The sequence below is a fragment of the Mesoplodon bidens genome (assembly GCF_964165515.1).
Source record: "Mesoplodon bidens genome assembly, chromosome: 14".
NCBI lineage: Eukaryota > Metazoa > Chordata > Mammalia > Artiodactyla > Ziphiidae > Mesoplodon > Mesoplodon bidens.
The window spans coordinates 52,817,006-52,838,087 of record NC_138170.1 but is presented as its reverse complement, the minus strand read 5'-3'; the positions used below and the strand labels follow the sequence as shown (position 1 = coordinate 52,838,087).

General features: G+C 39.5%; 1 protein-coding gene across 1 annotated transcript in view; it reads left to right on the top strand.

Moving 5' to 3' along the window:
* Window positions 1–21,082, top strand: part of CAMKMT (calmodulin-lysine N-methyltransferase) — a 388,922-nt gene that overhangs the window by 316,745 nt on the left and 51,095 nt on the right. Inside the window, exons 4-6 of the mRNA XM_081254257.1 lie at window positions 16,074–16,134; window positions 18,140–18,194; window positions 19,250–19,313. Of these exons, the coding sequence (XP_081110383.1) occupies window positions 16,074–16,134; window positions 18,140–18,194; window positions 19,250–19,313 (180 nt within the window). The remainder of the gene's footprint in view (window positions 1–16,073; window positions 16,135–18,139; window positions 18,195–19,249; window positions 19,314–21,082) is intronic.

The following is a 21,082-nucleotide window of genomic DNA, read 5'->3' as shown; positions in this document are numbered from 1 at the left end:
TATAGTCACACTGCAGGTTGGGGTTTCAACATATGAATCTGGGGGTTCAGTCCTTGTCAGCTACCAATTGTAATAACTAAAAAGAATCTCTCCAAAGGTGTCTTTCCAACTTGTTGTTGAAGAGACCACTATTAACCAGTACATAACCCATGATGCTTATCAGGATTCTGGAAGCATTGTGCCCAGCCATTAAGCAGCAGAGCAGAGGAGGGGAGAAACCAGGCACAGAGGGGAGAGGGTGTACGGTGAGTGCTTTATAAACACTCTGAATGGGTGAAAAATAATGACCTCTGACTTCTTTGTGGTTCTTAACTCATGCTGCCACAGATGGGTTGTAAGGTCCATATCACACTGTGATATGAAAGTATTAATTGAATATGGTCAATTAGAATTTCTATGTGAATAATGACCTAGAAAATAATATTCTGCCCATTCAACAATAGAATGGGGAACCAAGGCTTCACTTGGCTATACAGTTCTCTTGATGGGGTCAGATTTTATTTTAAACCGTGAGGTACATGCATTTTATGTCTTATTTTAGCTCTTAAGGCTGATATGAATTTCTTTTTTTTTTTTTTTTTTTTTTTTTTTGCGGTACGCGGGCCTCTCACTGTTGTGGGCTCTCCCGTTGCGGAGCACATGCTCCGGACGTGCAGGCTCAGCGGCCATGGCTCACGGGCGCAGCCGCTCCGTGGCATGTGGGATTTTCCCGGACTGGGGCACGAACCCGTGTCCCCTGCATCGGCAGGCGGACTCTCAACCACTGTGCCACCAGGGAAGCCCTGATATGAATTTCTTTAGAGTAACTTAAGAAGAAAGAGAATTAAGGGAGGAAAGATAGGAAAGATGCCAGTATTGTCCTTTTGGTTTCATTTGTGACTTTCTGACAGATACCTTCATCAACCCTCATCTTGAATAGTAACCATTCCATTAAAAACAAACCCATGAATTTAATTAATATTAATGTACCAATGTCAGTTTCTTAGTTCTGACAAATGTAAGATGTTGACAATGAGAGAATCTGGGTGGAGGGTAGCCAGCAACTCTCTATACTATCTTTGCAACTATCTTTGCAACTTTTTACTTTTCTGTAAATCTAGATTTATTCCAAAATAAAAAGTTTATTTTTAAAACCCAGGTATGTGTGTTTTACAGTGAGCATGTCTGAATAAGAAAGCCCTTAGCTCTACATTTATGGGAGCATTTTCTCAATGATTCTACAAATGAGTGCTCATTTAAATTTGATATCCTGAGAAGCAGATGGCTAACCCTACATTCATGTCTACCATCAGACAGGTCCCTGGTTGATCATGCTGAGATGCTCACTTATCTGTTATTGAATCAGAAAAAGAGGAGGATTTAGAATTATCTGACTTTTTGGAATGCTACCCAGCAGTAAAATAAAATAAAACAGAATAACCTCTTTGCAAGTTTACTAGCCAAAGCATACTGTATCACATTGTAAGTTGCTTTCAAGTTTGTGTTTTCTATTAGGCTTGCCATGTGGTATATTCATGATCATGTGAAAGTGTCTAATGGTTATTGTAAAATTAGAGGCTGTCCAAACAAAACTTGAAATCCTAAAACTTTCTCTCCAAAGTGTGATAATTCTTAGCTATACTAGTAAACAGTTTGACATGTGTTTAAACATAATTTGATTTTTTTATCAGATTGTCTTTTTTTTAAGTATATCTAACAAAGTAACTATATAATAGAGGAGACGGTATGTGATTTTTAATTTTTATGTTAGTTTCTACGATGTTCTAGGCCCATTTGGATTTTTGAAAAAGAATAAGGTAATAGAAAAATGCATATGTGAGTCCCTGTGCTTACTGCATTGTTTTACTTATATTTTTGTGTCCATCTTTTCCCCTGAAGAGTGAACTCGTTGAGAGTAGGAAATGTGGCCTCAGCGTCTAGCCCAATTCAGTATATAGTAAGGATTCAGTAAATATTTGTTTGAATGAATAATTGAATAAAATCACATTTAAATGAACTACTTCCACTTTGAAGGGAACCAAATAACTGCCTCTTGATTTACTCTCTTCACTGCCTTTGTTTTAGGATGGCCTCACAGTTTGGACTAGTTTTTATCATTGCTATCATTCAGCTATGTATACTACCCTTTCGAATCCATAAAAAGTGTTTAAAAGAAAGAGAAATTGTTCATGTTTCCAAACCTATTAGAATGCACTTTCAAATATGTCAGACACATCTTTGTTAAAATTAAACCAGGGATTGGTTTTGAGCGAATAGCCCTATATCCTTACAGATGCTGTGGATGGATGCATCTAAGCTGCTTATTATATTGATGGGTTTTGCTGCTCTGCAGCAAATGAAAACAGGCAGCTGCTTCCTCCATCAAAGCAAAAAGCAGCCTGAGTTTTTATTAACCAAGTGTTCATTTCTTCTATTGCCAAAATTCTTACACAAAACAAAAGAGCAGTTTTAGCACATTATTGCTTAACTAGACATGAACAACTGACAGCAAGTGATAAGCCTGTCTGCTTTTCACAACTGGTAATCATTTTTGGAATAGATGTTTTAATATGGTTGAATATAAATTTTGTAATTTACATCTACAATGGTACGTAAATTTATAGATCCAGTTTGTTGCAGGAGAATGAAGGCTATAATCACAAAAGGCTTTTCCCAGTGTTGTTTAATTTTTAATGACTATTTGAAAACTGGGGAAGGAAAATGAAATCAAATTCATTTCTTTAAAAAATACAAAAAGGTGTTAAAGACAATCATACAAGTTGGTTGGAGCCATTTGTAGATGGCCCCGACGGAGCAAGACCCCTGTGTTGACAGCCAGGACGTGCCTCGCACTCCATTTCCACATTAGTTGCAGTGAGCCACCCAAGCTCGTGTACCAGCAGAAATTTCTGGAGAGCAGACCATCATGTTTCCCTCATATCAATGAATAATGATGAGCAGGGAGACAGCAAGGACAGGCGGCCGTTTTGCACAGCTGAGATTCCCAGCCAACTCTCATAGTGTTCCTTTGGTTTCGTTTTTTTAGCTACCTGAATATTATACATTTACTTTCAGATAGAATGGCAGAGAGAGGTTTTTGTGGGTTTTTTTGCAGTACGCGGGCCTCTCTCTCACTGTTGTGGCCTCTCCCATTGCAGAGCACAGGCTCCGGACGTGCAGGCTCAGCGGCCATGGCTCACGGGCCCAGCCGCTCCGCGGCATGTGGGATCTTCCCGGACCAGGGCACGAACCCGTGTCCCCTGCATCGGCAGGCGGACTCTCAACCACTGCGCCACCAGGGAAGCCCGAGGGGTTTATTTAAAGTGGGTTTAGACTGAACCTCAGAAAGACGTTGCCTTATTTACCAAGTTAATTTGCTAAATGGTGTGTTACCTTTTGGAACTTGCTACAGGCAATTCCTGCTATAAAAAGGGGAGGTGGTCCTCCTTGTCCTCCTCATCCTCCTTCCTAAGAGGAGGAATTTGTAATGAAGGCAGTTTTGAAATGCTGGTGTCTTCCAAATGACACTGCTAAATAAACAAGTTCTGTTGCCTAACTAGCCTAATGCCAGGGCCGTTTTAATAAAAGTACGTTGTGGCTTTGGCATCTGTAGCATGTGCCTCCTAAATACCATTTTCTCTCCAGAGGGGCTTTCATAAATGCACAGAGCATGCACTCCACATGGAACAAAAAGTTTTCAATTTGTTTGGAATTCAGTATCAGTGTTTACCCAGAAGTGAGATAAAACTGGACTCCAAGGCAGGAAGCTGCTGTAGAAATCAAATTCAGGAATCATACATTACTCGAGGAGGACCACACCCTCCTTACTCTCCTTTGGTGTGCCATGTAACAAGTGTGTGTCTACATGGGTGAAGTGATCAGATACCTAACATAAGGAACACTAGCAATTATTTCTAATACTTTCCTCTTTGTTCCACTCCATTCGACACATTACTGCTCTTACTTGATGTTTCAAGACACAAGACAGTCCTATTTTAAAAAGGGTGATTCTACGCTGAGGACACTGAGCACTGAGGGCCTTGGGGGAGGATGTTACTTGGAGTAAAACTGGCAATGAAAGTCTTCCCTTTTTTTTTTTTTTTTTGCCTATGGGAAGGATGTACTGCGTTCCTGGGGGAACCCAGGCCATGTTTCTCTCCTGCTCAGAGCTCTCTGGTCTGATTTCCTGGGTCTACCTTTCTGAAAAATGACTGTTCTCACTTTCTCACATCCTCTCTGACCAATGGAGATGGAACATTTACTCACCCAGAGAACTCACACTGGGAGATTCTTCTACCTGTGCTTTGAGACCTTGGGAGAATTTCTTCTGCCCAAAAGGTAGTTTGTTATTCTGAGAAAGTAATATGTTTGAGGAAAAAATACAGCATATATCTGAGAACTGTGCTCAGTATTAGAAAAGGAAAAATTGGACTTGAGGAAGTTGTCTGTTATTAATATGCTGGATTAAGTAAATAAAAAGCTATCACAAGTAGAATATATAGATGTAGAGTAGTTCTTTTCTGAAGCTGTGATATTTAATTAACAAAGGCAGTTCTAATTCAATAAAAGTGGACATGTTGGGCTTCCCTGGTGGCGCAGTGGTTGAGAGTCCGCCTGCCGATGCAGGGGACACGGGTTCGTGCCCGGGTCCAGGAAGATCCCACATGCCGCGGAGCGGCTGGGCCCGTGAGCCATGGCCACTAAGCCTGCACGTCCGGAGCCTGTGCTCCGCAACGGGAGAGGCCACAACAGTGAGAGGCCCACGTACCGCAAAAAAAAAAAAAAAAAAAAAAAAGTGGACATGTTATGAAGACTTGATCTCTAAGATGGTTTTGAATCCTTTCTAAAATATTTCCTGAATTATAGTACAAATGAAACATTTTAACCAACCTAATTTCTTTAAAATGTCATGGACTAAAGCCCACTGACAATTTTATAGCTTTAGTTTGGAAATGCACAATTATAACGATCTATAGGCATTGAATTTAGAGCTGGAAGGGTCCTCAGAAATCAATTTGACCCTTCCAATTTATTCTTGAAACTAGAGACCAAATATGATTTGTCCAAAGTCCCAAAATTAGTTGTTGAATGAGTCATGAGAACTAGAAACTAGCCCTTTTGATTCCAGAACCAGCCACCAGGGTTGGGGCAATTAGTGTAGTGCTTAAGAGACTGAGATTTAGAGACTGAGTAGGTGGGCTCAAACCCTGGCTATGCCATTGAAACTTTCTGTGCTTTGGTGTACCTCGCTGTGCCCCCTTAGCTGGCCATAACGACAGTACATACCTTATAGGGTTGTTTTCAGGATTAAATGAGATAATCTATATAAAGTACACAGCTCAGTGTTTGCCAGGTAGTAAGTGTTCAATAAGTGATGCTAATAACAACAACAACAACAAACACTAATTGCACTTACTTGGGGGCTTCCCTGGTGGCGCAGTGGTTGAGAGTCCGCCTGCCGATGCAGGGGACGCGGGTTCCTGCCCTGGTCCGGGAGGATCCCACGTGCCGCGGAGCGGCTGGGCCCGTGAGCCATGGCCACTGAGCCTGTGCGTCCGGAGCCTGTGTCCGCAACGGGAGAGGCCACGACAGTGAGAGGCCTGCGTACCGCAAAATAAATAAATAAATAAATAAATAATAAATAATTGCACTTACTTGGTACTCTTATAGTTCATTCAATCCTCGTGTTACTGAGTCCAAGCTTATACTGCTTGCTGCACGAGAGGCCAATAAATCCGGAGACGAGTTGGTGGGGCAAGGGGTCACAACTTTATCTGGAAAGCCAGCAGATGGGGAAGATGGTACACTAGTGTCCCAAAGAACAGTCTTCCCCAAATTAGAATTCAGGCTTCTTTTATACTAAAAGGGGACGGGGTGTGGTTGGTTATTGTAAACTTCTTGGTGTCCCAGTCCTTTGTTCTTGCAGCTGTCCACTAAGTCAGGTCACATGTTCCTGTAAACCTCCAACAAGCAAGTGTTATTCTCTGTTCTGCAACTTTTTATCTCTGTAAGAATGGAAAATGTTATATTATACCTTAAAGGTCAGAGCCTGAGGATGTGTTATCCTATATATTTCAGGCTATAGGCAACACTCTTAACTTGTAGCAAAAGCAATAGAATACAGAGGTTAAAGTAAAAGAAACAGATCCAATTTGGAGTCAGATTTGTTCTTCCCTATTACATTCCCATCTACACTTACAGTTTAGACAGTATTATTACTACCAGATAAGGAGTTGATGCAAGGAGAGCTTAAGTGACTTGCTAAGGTCGCAAAGCTAATAAGCCTCAGAGCTGTCTTCCAAGTTCACATCTTCACTGTCTGAGCCGCTGAACCTGTGGCTGTGGCTGCAGTGTGTTCCTTTTTCTCAGTGGTGCTTCAGCATCTTCCTCGTCCTGTCTACATTTCTCATGTCACTTAATTGATTTCGCAGCATCTACTCTAAAACTGACCATCAGACTGAAGGCTCTGGTCTGGGGAATACTCTCTGAAGACTCTCTTTCCCTCCCTGCCTTTGCTTCACACTGGAGCCAGGACTCCTTTCGGCTTTCCCTTACCTCATAATCATCAAATTAATAGGTATATGAATTAAAATTTAAGTTTTAAAATTTAATGCATTTCTAATCAAATCACACCCATAAGCCGACCCAGCTTGTAGTCCTAGAAGAATTTACTGTTGAAATACCTGGGCAATTTTTTGTGCCCCTTCACTTCCACATGCTCATTATCTGTATCAGTTGGCTTCCACTGGAACAGAAGAAATAACATTGCAAAGCAATTCATTTGGACCCTTGTTTTTGCAATCTAGTGGACAACAGTATAGCACAGAGGTTAAGAATAACAGCTCTAGGGCTTCCCTGGTGGCGCAGTGGTTGAGAGTCCGCCTGCCGATGCAGGGGACACGGGTTCGTGCCCCGGTCCGGAAGGATCCCACATGCCTCGGAGCAGCTAGGCCCGTGAGCCATGGCCGCTGAGCCTGCGCGTCCGGAGCCTGTGCTCCGCAGCGGGAGAGGCCACAGGAGTGAGAGGCCCGCGTACCGCAAAAAAAAAAAAAAGAATAACAGCTCTAGAGTCAGATTACCTGGATTCAAATTCCGACTCTATGACAAAATAGCTGCCTAATTTGGGGGAAGTTTTCATAACCTCTCAGTGCCTTGATTTCCTCATCTACCTTGTAGTGCCTGGGCGGCAGTCATCATTCAGCAAATGTTAGAATGTCACAGAGCGAGCTTCCACCCTCTCACTGTACTGAGCTACACGGATGTTCCCTTTCACCCAGATGTACCCGTGTTCTCCATGATCTCTCTCCACAAACACAGGGAGGCTTGTGCTTAATAATTACTGTTCAGATCAAGTCTGTTAATTGGTCAGAGCAGAGGGACAAATATAGAGCAAGTATTGTCCATATATATGGAATTCTTACTTAGGATTGATTTTCAAAGTTCCCATAGCTAGGACAGATTTTTCCAGCGTTCAGTTTTGGTTTGATTTTGTGGGTTATCGATTAGGAATAATAATCTCCCTGAAGGTATCATAAAAATATAATCAAGATTGATAAAATTCCCTGGATAGAAACATGTCAAAATAATAACAAAGGCAATAGCAGCAGCAATAGCTAACATTATTAAAAAATGTGCTATCTCCCAGGCACTAAGTGTCTCACATGCATTATCTCATTTAATCCTCACAACAATGGTATGAATAGGTACTGTTGTTGCAACCGGGAAGAGCCAAATCTGACTACATGTTGGACCTGTTTCTTTTACCTTAACCTTTGCTTTCCACTGCTTTTGTTCACTAAAAGGATACTTTCTATACATAATGGCCTGCCTCGGGGAACCCTGCCCCTCTGCCTGAATGTTAAACCAAAGTGCCTTTGTCCAGGGAAACATCCTGACCCTGTCCACCCGGGGATTGCTGCAAGAAAGAAGAAATTAACACATCCCCGCCTGGAGGCTGGACATTCCAAGGGATATTTGCACATCTTATGGCCTTTTTACTTTTTTTTTTAAATTAATTAATTTACTTATTTATTTTTTGGCTGCGTTGGGTCTTCGTTGTGGTGCGCGGGCTTCTCATTGCGGTGGCTTCTCTTGTTGAGGAGCACGGGCTCTAGGCGCTCAGACTTCAGTAGTCGTGGCGCTCAGACTCAGTCGTTGTGGCTCGCGGGCTCTAGAGCACAGGCTCAGTAGTTGTGGCGCACGGGCTTAGTTGCTCTGAGGCATTGGCCTTTTTACTTTACTTGCTCATCTCTTCCCCCATCTCTGTGCTATAAAAGAAACTGGCATCCAAACCCCAATAAGATGGTTATTTTGAGACACTAGTCTGCCGGTCTGCCGGCCTTCCGAATAAAGTTGTATTCCTTGCCTCAACACCTCGTCTCCGATTTCTTGGCCTGTCACGTGGCAAGCAGAGCAAGCTTGGACTCAGTAACATTATTGCTTGTACTTAGCAAATGAGAAAACGGAGGCGTTACCCAACAATGCTGCCTAAGGTAGCAACAGCCCCACCCCAGTAGTTATTCTCCATTTCATTAACGTTTTATTTTCTTCACAATATTTATCACTATCTAAAATTACTTTGTTTATTGCCCGTATTAATCACTGCTGTATCTCCAACTCCTAGAACAGGCCTGGCTGCCGATAATTGTTTGTTGAATGAATGAATGAGGCTTAAAAAGTTTAGGTACTTGCCCAAGGTCACATAGCCAGTAAGAGCCAGTATTCAAGCTGAACTCTATTTAACTCTAGAGCATGAGGTGTGGTTCTTTATTGTAGCTTTTTATAGCTTGAAAGCCCCCTAGCATAATCTTACCCAAGCCTAGTGTTTCGTGGATGAGGATACTGATGCTCAGAAAGGCTAAATTACTCACAGTATCACACAGACTGTTAGTGGTAGACCCAGAATCAGACCCCAGACTGCTCGCTGTATTTTTGTACCATGAATTCAGCCTGAGGAGGAGGTCATGTAAAATTGAAGGAAAATCCTATACGTATGTGCTGTACATCATCTACCCACTTCTTCATGCCATAAACCTAAGTCACACTTGACACTTCCCTCTCTCTTACCACCCCCTTCATCTAATTAACTAATAAGTCTTGTCAGTGTACCTTCTAAATATAGCCCAAATCTTTCCACTTTTCTTCATCTCCACTAACCATCACCCAAGCCACCATCGGCACCCACCTAGGTAATTGTAGTAGTCTTCTGCCTAGTTTCCCCCACCTCCTCTTGCCCCTTTTTAATCTATTTTCTCTAGAGTAGCCAGACTGATCTTCTAAAATGTGGATCTGATTATACCACTCTGCCACTTAAAACATACCATTTATAATAAGGTGCAATTTAAAGTTCTTAATATGGCCTTTGAGGCTGTGGGGTCTGGCCCCTAAACACCCCTCCAGTCTCATCTTGTCCTACCTATTCCTTTCTCATTTATTCTACAGCTCCACTGACCCTGTTTCCATTCCTGGAACATCACGCTCTTCTTTTCAAAGCTTTATTTCATGGTGCTCCCCTTCTGTGGACCATTCCCTCCAGCCCTGTGTCCCTCTTCCTCCTCTACTTGGCTGTTCATGCTCTGGGTCTCAGCCTACATGCCATTTCTACACAGAAGTGTTCCCTGATGGACTCCTCCCAACCTCCCCTCCAACCAGGTTAAGCCCCCTATGATTGGTTCTCAGAAGCACCCTCTATTTTTCCCACACAGCATTTATTACAGTTATAATTAGGGACATTATTTGTGTAATTGTCTGTCTAATAGTCTCCTTCCCTAACAAGACTGAATCTCCAGTGACCATGCTGTATCATTCCCTGCTGATCTACAGGGCCTGAAACATAGTAGGTGCCCAATAAATATTTATAGAGCATTCCGTAGTCTTCTTATGGATTTCTAATCTGGGTTGAAGCATCAGTGACAAAGCAGAAATGTTTAAGGAGAAGGACACAGAGCATAAACACTGAAAACAGTCCAAAAGGTTTACCTACTCATGCCAGCCATTTTAGTAATATCCACTGGTGCATTTCTTCTTCCAGAAGAGTCAACGGCTTAGCTAAAGTTGTGCTGGGCTCTCCGTTTAAGTCTCAGGTTTGAGAGAGGCCTTACTTCTGACTCCTGCATGATAGACATGATCATTTAGATGGAGGAGGGTAAAGAAAGCTGCTGCTTGCTGTCCAAATGTCAGCTGAGCACAGAAAAGCCATGTCTCTGCTGCAAGAGCTAGGTGTGTTGTCATCATGGGGCAAGTACAAGCTGTTAGAGTGAGAAGAGGGAGTCAGCAGTGCTGCCTGTCAGATGCTGTCTACATCTGACAGCACGGACTACAGGGAAGCAAAAAGCTCTCAAATGGAAGTGATCTAGAAAGACCCATGCTTGGCTAGAGACTCATGTCTCAATATCTACAGACAGTGAAATTTGGGATTTGTTCAGCCTTTGGGTTAATGATGAATGTGTTTGTTTCTAAATTAACCACAAAACTTGGCATTTAAAGTAATTCTAAGCAAGCTACTTCAGAGATGACAAAAAAGTGGTTACATACATGAAATAGATCACATCACCAACTTTGCCCCTCATTATTTCTACATAGACAGCTAATTTTTCATATTTTAGTGTTGGCTGACTGTGGGTTTTCTGAAGTCTAACAGATTCAATAGGCCCAGTTCTGACAGAACTATCTGTAGGGAATAAAACCTTTGTTCAAAAAAAAAAAAAAAAAAAAGGAATGAAACCAAATGACCATGGAAATCTAAGAATAATATTCTTCTTCCAAATAGAACTCTTGTTTAGCTAATGCTTTTAAGGAGATCCAATGGATGAAAAAGGTCTTTTCTCCAATGAGTTAAAGTAATTCACTTTATACAGAAAGCACTAAGGAATAGGAAGTCACGTGACTGAATAACTTTTAAGGAAGTGTCCTAATTCATGGCATGTGTTTTGGAAAACAACTTATCTAGAATAAGCCATTAATTACAATGTTTTGTAATGCTTTGGGGGGGATCAATACTTTCGCTGCTGTAAATGCCACTATGATCGTTCTGCTCTGCCTCATCCGATGATGTCAAGAATATAGCAAAAGTGCCTATAATTGATTGATAGAACCCTACAATATTATTAATGGAGTATAAAAATCTTGAGAAAAAAAAAACCCTTGCCATTCGCATCCTTGGCTTGTATGTCCTTCTAAAAATTATTCTCATCACTTTTCCAATGAGTTTCTCTCTGTTACGTGAAGCAGAACCACTGTTAAAGGAATGTTTTTAAGACATAAACCCACAAGGATGACAAAATAAGAGAACATAGAACATAATTTTGGAAGCCAAGAAGCACATGGATGAGACGTCATTGACTTAGCAGGTATTAGAAAGCCAGCAATTGGGAAAGTCGAGAACCAACCCAGTTCATACCTGAAACTTTGAAAGGCTCAGGAATTGGTGTCACCAGGTAATTCTAAAAGTAGGAGTTGAGGGGGCACTAAAATAAGGAGGATTGATTGAAAATGGGTTAAGAAGCAGTAATTGCCCCATTCCAGGCTACTGGGTAACTTCCCCTTCTGTACTGCCAACAGAAGAGGAGGTTTATTCTCTGGAGAGGGTTAAATCATGGGTTTTTGGGTTGGAGGACAATAGGCACAGTTGAAATCAGAGAGTGCACCAAAAGCAGAGTGGAGGGACTAGGTTAATGAATGTTGACTGATTGCTGAGCCTCTCCACTCACACCCCACCCGCACTCCTCAGCCCTCTTCACCTCCAGTCAGCTTTTTATCTTTCTACAATCACGTTTATGTGAACAACAAAGAACTACCAGATGTATCTGAGGAAAGCTTTTAATGTGACAGGTACCAAAAACAATAAACAGAAAAAAGCAACATGAGGAAGACAAACTATGTAAAGATAAGAAAACTTAAGCTAAAATTAATATTTTCAAGTAATTTTTAAAAAGTATTGCATTCATGAAACAGGAGTAAGATGCTCTGAAAAAGAAATATTCAGAGAACTACCACAAATGATAGCATAAATGAAAAGAACAATAAAAGAGCTGGAAGATCAAGTTGAGAAAACTTCCAAGAAAGTAGAAAACAATAAGAGATGGAAAGCAGGAGAGAAAAGATAAAAAAAAATTAGAGGATGAGTTCAGGTGATTCAACATCCAAATCATAAGTTTCAGAGAAAGAAGACATAAAAATGGAGGTAAGGAAGTAATCAATGGAACTTCCCAAGAACCTTTTTTCAGGAATTGAAAAACATGGAGTTTCCAGGTTGAAATCACCATTGAATCATCTAAGCTCTGTAACATTTACCTTCCACACACTTTTTTTCAAGAAGCTGCCAGAGCCTGTGTTACACTAAAATGAGGAAGTAAATCAAGAAAGGAAGACAAAGCATAGAGGACACGAGAGATGGAACACAGCAGAAGGGCAAAAGGAAGCCTGGAATGATAAGGAAGATGGATTTCAGGAGGTCAGAGCTACACTGGGCATCCAGTCCAGACCTAGGCAGGTCAGGAAACGCAGGAGATATTTCCTAATGAAGTTGATAGAATACCTCATGTGAGTGACTGTATTGAAAGGAGAAATCAACAACTGGATTTTGAGATTGAATAAAAAATCTTAGCAAATGAGAGGAAAAAAATGACAATTATAAACTCCAGAGGGGGGAAATATTATGCATGAGAGAAAAACCAAACGTAGTTTACAACATAGCTCAGTTGTTTTTTTTTTTCATGGTTATAATAAAATTGACAATGAGTAGTGACCTTACCAAATTATAATATACCTGTATTAGGAAGATGGTGATGGTGGATGGTTGAGGAGTGTGGTATGTGTGGTGTGGGGAGAGGAGTAGAGATAAAGGTAAAAAATGCTTACCTTCCATAATGGGGGTCATTAGGTTTTGCCTAAAACTGAAAAATCAAGAAGTAACATTGTAAACATGTATGTAGAAAAATGTAATTACCAGAAGAATCAGCTAAAAGAATTGAAAGCAGTAATTCCTGAGGAAGGAGAAAGATTGGGCAGGTGGGCTGGGTACTACTGTTTTGTCTTAATCATTCTCATAAAACTCAGTGGCTCTTTAAACTATGTATGTGTATAATTTCTTTAAAAATAAAATATTTTTTAAAAGACCATTACATTCTTATGTAATGGAATGAGAAAGCTTTTTAAGATAACAGCTTTGAGATTTAATTCACATACCATACAATTCACCCACTGTTTTTTTAGTATATTCACGGAGTAGTGGAACCATCATCACAGTCAGTTTTAGAATATTTCATCACATCTAAAAGAAACCTCATACTCATTAGCAATCACCCCTCATTTATTCTGGACATTTCACATAAATGGAAAAATAAGACATAAACATGTGGTCCTTTGTGTCTGGTTTCTTTCACTTAGCATAGTGTTTTCATGTTCTATCCATGTTGTAACATGAATCAGTACTTTATTTCTTTTTATTGCCAAATAATAGTCTATTGCATGAGCATACCACATTTTATTTAGCCATTCCTTAGTTGATGGACATTTAACCACTGGACCACCAGGGAAGTCCCCTGGAAATAAACACCCTTATTAGGGGTGTAGTTTGGTACAGTTTTGTGGGGGGGGGCAGTTTGATATATCAGAATGTGAAATGTACTTGACTTTTGACCAGATTTCCCATTTCTGGGCATTTGACCTAAGGAGAAAAATTATATGTTGGGGAAAAAAATGTGTCTTTATTTTACCACTTTATAATCTCATAATATCAAAAACTTAGAAATTAACTTAAGTGTCTATCAAAAGGAACCTGGTTAAATAAATTATGATGCAAACATAAAATATTTAGGCAGTCATTAAAAATGATGCAGGTATAGTATATTTTTTTTGTCGTGGGAATCTATCCATCCTACTGAGTAGGGCAAAATGAGATTATTGAATACATCCATGAGAAGATCCCACTTGTGTAAAATATCTTTACGCCTAGAGAGATTTTTCAGAATGATGTCCAAAATGTTAACAGTGATTATATACTAGTGGTGGAATTTTAGGTGATTTTTAAACTTTATTCTTTGAAACTTTTGTATTTAATTTAGTTAAAAATCAACCTCTATAATTTTGGGGAGAAAATTATAAAACTATTGTAAAAGACTATGCCTTTTAGAAGTCAAATTTTTGTACTTAATCAAGGCTTGAATTTTAGTTAAATACCCTTCCCCTATCATTATTTTTTAAAACCTCAAAACCATCTACTAAAGGCATAAAGAAATTCATTATTGTGGTGATTATATTCACTTGGTGTGGAACACTGTCTTGGGCTCTTCCTTCAGAGAATTTTATTATGTGTTTTAGTCTTTCTGGAGTTCTTTTTGTGTGGAGGTAGGCCAGGTATTAGGACTTTGGGGTCGTGCCAAAGCTAATCATTAGGAGCAGGCTTAAAAGGTTCTCTGTGTGTTCTGGTTATTAGGATAATTGTTTGGGGTTCACATATTATCTCTTCCACTCTTTTATCCTCCTTTGCAGGAGAAAAACATTAACAACAACTTTCATTTTCTTTGAGCTTGTTATGAGTTAGAAGCTGTTCTAAATACATTTCATATACTTTACTCATTTAATCCTCTCAGCAATCCTGTAAGGTTGATATTACAATAATGTTATTTTATAGATGAGGAAACTGAGGAATAGAGAGGTTCAGTAATCTAGCCAAGGTCACTCAGCTAGGGAATGCAGAGCTGGGGCTGGAACCCAACTGAGTCTGGTTCCTAAGTACCTGTGATCTTAACTGCTACACTCCACTGCTTCTCTGACTTTCCTTCTAAATATGACTACAGACACTTCTTGCTGGTTTACTTTGTTTCTCCCCCAAACTGTCATTTCTACCAGAAATGCCAGGAAGACTGAGCTAGTGAGTACACCTGACTGGACTTTCCTGCAACAGATGCTCTATAGAGTCATCTCTTTGCTGTTTGTATGTCTATCCATTGATTCTCTTAGGATTTTACTTACCATTTCTTTGACATCATCTTCTCTGAAATGTTTGCATTTCTTACTCCTTGAAGCTGGAGATGCATCCGAGAAAATTAAGTCACGTTAGGTGTTTCAACTTTGCATCAGGACCCATTAGAAGAGTGCTTAGTGCTAAGGCAAGGAACATTCCCTGCTCTTTCCCAAGACCACATGGCATTCTCAGCCCCAGGTGGTGCAGGATGCCTGGTGCCCTGCCTGATCTTTAAGTCTGACCACATGGGGAAAACATAATTTTTATAAGGGTATAGTTTATTCAGATTATAAGAGCAATATATATTCATCGTAAAAATTTTTGGAAAATAGCAAAAGTATAAAGAAAAAAATTAAAAGCACTTGTAATCCTGGGATAACCACTAGAAACTATAATTTCCAAGCATGTCTGTCTTCTCTTAAAACAATTTATATTCATTCATGAAAACTATATGTCTTCTAAATAAATGATTTACAGATGATGACTTTAGAAAATGCCCCTCCATGGAATTTAGTGGGTAGGATTATTGTTAAATTGAAAGATGTACTAAAGTTGGTGAAACTTAAATTTCTCAATTTTATACTACAGTTTGATTTTTTTAATTGAAGAAATGAAATAATTATGCATATTGAAAAACATTAGTATAGAATCAAACAAAAAGGTAAAATGACCTCAATGGTTTTATTTGCTCCTGCAAATGATTTTTCCATTTATTTTTGCTGAATATGAGCTGCATATACAGTTTGTCTTCAACTGATGCTTGTGAATTGGCCAAAAAGAAGATTCATGTGTACAAGAGTGAGATCTACCTGAAATACCATTTAAAATTGAATTTTGGATATTTGTCATTTTGGTTGTTATTGTTTTACTGTTTCGTTGTGACTGAAATCTCGTAAAAATTATTTAGGATATTATCCTATTTTCCTGGGAAAAGAGTTATAATCAACAACAAAAGAAATGCATGTGATATGACGTTACTAGTAATCATTATGGTAAGTTTGAGTCAAGTTGAAATAGCTTGTACTGAACGTTATTTTCAAAACGCCATTTCTTAAGAGAGTGACTGTAGAAAGTGTTTGTCGAAGAAACTTCTGTAATCAAAGAGTCTGTATCCTCTTGTGTTTTCCAGGCATCTGGCCGGCTGAAGAGGTTTTGGCTTACTACTGCCTTAAGCACAGTGACGTATTCAGGTACAAAGCTGCACCTAAAAATTTGTTTAGCCCACTATGGGCACTGTATCTGCATATTAAAAAGCGCCATGATTACATGCTTCAAATTAAACTGTTAAAAATATATATATCTAAGAAAGGAAGAAAGAAATAAAGGAAGGAAAGGGGAACAAAGGTCATGGTGAAAACATGTTGCTTCTGAAAAAGAAATCTGAATTGCCTTTGGGTACTAATATTGCACAGCAAGCTTTTTGCTGTATGTCAAAGGCTTTTGATTTCCACTCAAGGCATTTTATTTCACTTTGATTTTGGGGAAACAAAGGTGAAGCTTCAATCCATCCTTACCGATGGTGATGGTCAAAAAAAACAATAAAGACATTTCTTGAAACTTCTGCTGGGGAAGTCACTACAGACCATTTGATAAATAAATGCCCCACAGCTATTATTTAAAGATGCCATCCCACCCTTGATTTTAAAGGTATTTTATATACCCAAGACAATATGTATTTGTAAAATATAAATTACTGTTACAGATTCATGCTATGGAAATGAATGTTTTCAACTGTCAATGTGCATTATAGATTAAACCATGGATGGGATTCAGGAAAAGGAAAAAACTCCTTTTTTAAAAAAATGCTGAAGATGTTTGGTAGACCCAGAAAATATGGGTTTTTTCATTTTATTCTCATTTTATAAGTCATCCAATATATGCTTCCTGAATAGCCCATTATGATTCCAGACAAGCCGTTAGTGATCATTTTAACAATATATACTAAAAGATTGGGTGTGTGTTTTAACAATATGTATTTACAAGATGGGGTCAATAATATGTAGTTTTTGAAGCTCTATGGGTCCATATTTACCAACCGGTCTGTAATTGCTTTGAACAACTAAATACTCATTATGTGTATTTCAGAATATGAATGTCCTTGCTTGGCTTCTTTTCCTCTTCTTCCTTCTCTTTTCACCCCTCCCTCCCTTGATTGTCTCTCTTTCTCTCTCTCTCTCTTTTTTTTTTATCCTGTTGAGGAAATAAACTTCCCAAACTGGGAAGAAGAAACGATCTCTTAAAGAGTCTAAGCATATAAAGTAAGAACAGGGCAGTATTGAATTGGGCTGCAGAGCTGCCCTGGAAGTCTGGCATCTGCTCATCTCGCTGTGCTTAAGCTTGCCTGGAGCTCCAATCAGCGAGCACTGGGCCAGGGCAAGAATGTCACACACTGAGGGCTGATATTTAGGCACAAAGAGGAAGGTAAGTGCAGAGTGCCAGACTGCACCCCCCCACCCCACCCCCCCAGACTGTCAGCTTTAACTCTGAGCTGCTTTACTTGTGAGCGGTGAAGTCAGAGCCCAGTCACTACTTGAGCCTGGGTTTGCTGGCTTAACCATATTATGTCCCTGCATTGTTTATTCACTGTGTTGTGTTGGGGTCAATTGTGATTTAAGTGTTAATTGCTAAATGCTCTTTGTGTAATTGTTCTTTATGGGGGCGGTTCAGCTTTCCAAAATGTTTCAGTTTGTTTTAGAATTTTTTTTTTAATTCAAGATTGCATGTATTTGTGTGTGTGTGTTGTGTGTATGTGACCATAATATAGGTATATATACACTCATGTATATTCTTCATTTACTTGTCTAACTAACTGTTTTTGAAGGAATGAATGTGGATTAACAGTGTTATCCTTTCCTAACAATTATCTTTCGCTACTCTAGCTAGTTTAGTTCTAAAAGACAGCGCCATTGACAAGGGAAAAAAAGGGAACCTTCTCCGATTTTTCAGCTCAGCGGTGGTAATGTTGCAGTGAACACTAATGAGGGAACCCCCACTGATTTGCCTGCTTTGTGACTTTTCTATTTCATAATTATTTTTAAAACGCAAAACGACATGCGGTAGCCTCGTCATGTCTCCACAACTTCCTGGTAGCGCCGTTCTCACTGCAGATGGCAATTTGTTCTTGTAACATATATATCTCTCTGACCATTTTCATCTAATTTGTGTGGGTTCTACCATTTCTTTTCTCTCTTTCAGGGACCTTGCTGTGTGTGAGCTAGGGGGTGGCATGACATGCTTGGCTGGGCTCATGGTAGGTCTTTTCTCAATTCCAGTCCCATTCAGAGGGAGGAACAAAAGGAAAAATGTTCCAGGGCCTCCAACTGCTGGGTCAGAGAACCGTCAACAGCATCAGCTGCGGTCAAGCTGCCGGGTCTTGAGAGACCTTCTAGATTGACTTACTTTCGGATCATATTGATTTTATGGTTGCCTCGATGAGCAGAAACATTTTACCCCAGTGTAGTCAATATTGCTTGTTGTGACATTCCAGGCCTGGCACAGTGTTTCTTCGCCATAGCGAAAGTATTTTTTTTTTTTTTCAGATTATAGTCCCATTTGCTAAGATACAGGAATAGCCCGGCGAATCACAGTTGGAGCACCATGATATAGCTGCTAATGTTTTGCCTGCATTATTACACCAACAAACATGATCCAGAGCGCTCAGTAATTAGATTCTTTTGAATTAGATTGGCCATTCAGGAACGTCGTTCCCCATTCTCTGGGTTCTGAGTCATGTATTCAGGAGATATTATGTAGCAGCACAGTGCATTAGACAAGTTTTTATGTCTCTACAAATAAAAGCATATTGTTACACTGATTGGCATTTGACAAACCTGTCGCTCTTACACAATGTGTCAGGGTTACAGCCCAATGTGCGAGCATGTCAAAGCTCACAAAAAAATTACCCTCACAAAGCCATCTGCCTGCAATGCAAAGTTATATGAAGGGCATCAGGCAGTCAGACAGAAGCAAGCTGAAAGGCAGAGTGACAGCCTTGTATGATGGCTCTACTAGATAAACAGAAGCCCACAAATGAAAGCCTCTCAGAATACCATCATCCGCTGTCACAATGCAATTACCGAACAGAATGATAGCAAGATAGAGGCTCCCGCAAATGGAATGATAAAAGTATTGACTGATTTGATTGAATGATTAAAATAATGCAGACATAAAATGAAAAAAGATTGAAGATTGTTACAGAGAAATAGGTGAGGAAGCATGATACTGAAGGCTTGTCACTCCTGTCTTCACTTCCACACAGACAAGCATATTTGCTCATTGTTTGCTGTGCTCCCTTTTTTTTTTCAGGTTGCTATTTCTGCAGATGTCAAAGAAGTTCTGTTAACTGATGGGAATGAAAAGGCCATCAGAAGTATCCTTATTCAGATAGAAAACGGGTTTGTTGTGCTCATTCCTTTTTCCCGGCTGAGTAACAATTGATATAAAGAAAGACAGCATGGGGTATTAAAAGAGAGTTCCCCACACACATATGATAAGTAATTAAGAAAAAGTAGAAATATATGGAATTCATTGGCTACGACTAAGTGGTTTTTTTTTTAATTTCAATGGATTTTTATAGTCACTTCTCATTAAAGGAGCTTATGATTTGTGGACCACTCAAAGCAATAAGAACATTTGTTTCATAATAATTTTCAAGCACTCTTGTCATTTTATTTCCATTGAAATTTGCTGTGATAAAATAAATGATTTAACATTTATTATATTGGATATTGCTTGTAAAAATGAACTTCCAGCTTCATGTTCATTATTACCTTTCTTCTGTTTGATGTTGTATGTGCAGACCATGCAATATTATACCTACTCTAATTCCCGAGGAGTTCCCTATATCTCCCCACTGGAAACGGCTATCAGTTTTTCATTATTTCCTTTTATTTAGGATTATAAAAGCTATCTCTTTTTTTCTGCTATGCTATTACAGTTCAAACCCCATTATATTAGATTATGCTTTACTAATATGTACACAGAGTTCATGAAAATTGAACTGTACTTTAAGAAAGCAAGCATAATTTGTGGCTACTTTAGCAATCGAGCTGATTTGTTCAGGGGTAGTTAACAGCCGTTAGAAATTGAGAGGAAAAGTGGAGGATATATTTGCTTTGGATTTTTTGGTGTGCCTTCCATTTACATTATGAAAGAGGCAATCTACTTATTTGAATTTTAGGCCCCTAAAATGCCAAAGCAGTTTTCATTTTTGTAAGAGGTAAGCATCCTACTAGAGCCTATTGTCGATTTTCTTCTTCTGCCTCTGCTATATAATTTTTTGAAAATAAAATTTGCAGTAGCTGTATCAGGCTGCTCAGACAGGAGAAAGGAGGTACCAGAAGCACAGTAGCTAATATTGTTCAGCGGCACTTGTGTGCTCTACAGAGCCCCACCCAGCTAATTGCCTGACACACTTAAAAAAAAAAAAAAAAATCAGGAAGGAAAAACAGCCAATCACAATCTTGGCCTTTCACACAGGGGAAAGAGATCACAAAAGGTGCTTCCTTTTTTAAAATGCAGGATTTTAATCATGATCTTCAGACTGTCGCAAGTTTCTCAAAATATTCCTGAAGATGAGCGATATTGTTTCATTCACTCTGCTTTATTCTGAGTTCTTCCATGCACTGTATCATTTCACTCTGCTCCTCCTCCACATGTCAGGGAACACAGAGAGCAACAGGAAGTCAGGTATGCTGGCTCAGCCCCAGCGATGTTCTTTGGGGGGGAAAAAAAAAAGCAGGATTATTGGGAAAGGGAAGGTCATTTTAACCACCGAAACTTTCAGATTGGGCCCAGCAACCTGAGGTCTTTCTTAAGTCAGCAGGTGTCTTATTTAATAGCATCAGAAACCAATTAGAACTTTTATCAAACTATGGGAAGCATCTGTGGTCAGTATGTAAATTTAATTGTACTAAAATTATTGTTGAGCTAAACTACAGAGCTTCCAAAGAAGGGAAGCAAGGCTAGTCATTAATTAATGCACCTTTGCTTTAAACAGCAAAGATTCCATGCCAGCTCTTGAAATCAGAGAGGAAATCTCAGATTCTGTACTCACTCCGCTGGCCTTTCAAAGAAATGATTGGTACAGCCCCCTCCCAAGAAAATGGATATTTAACATTTGGTCCTCAGAAGCTCAGC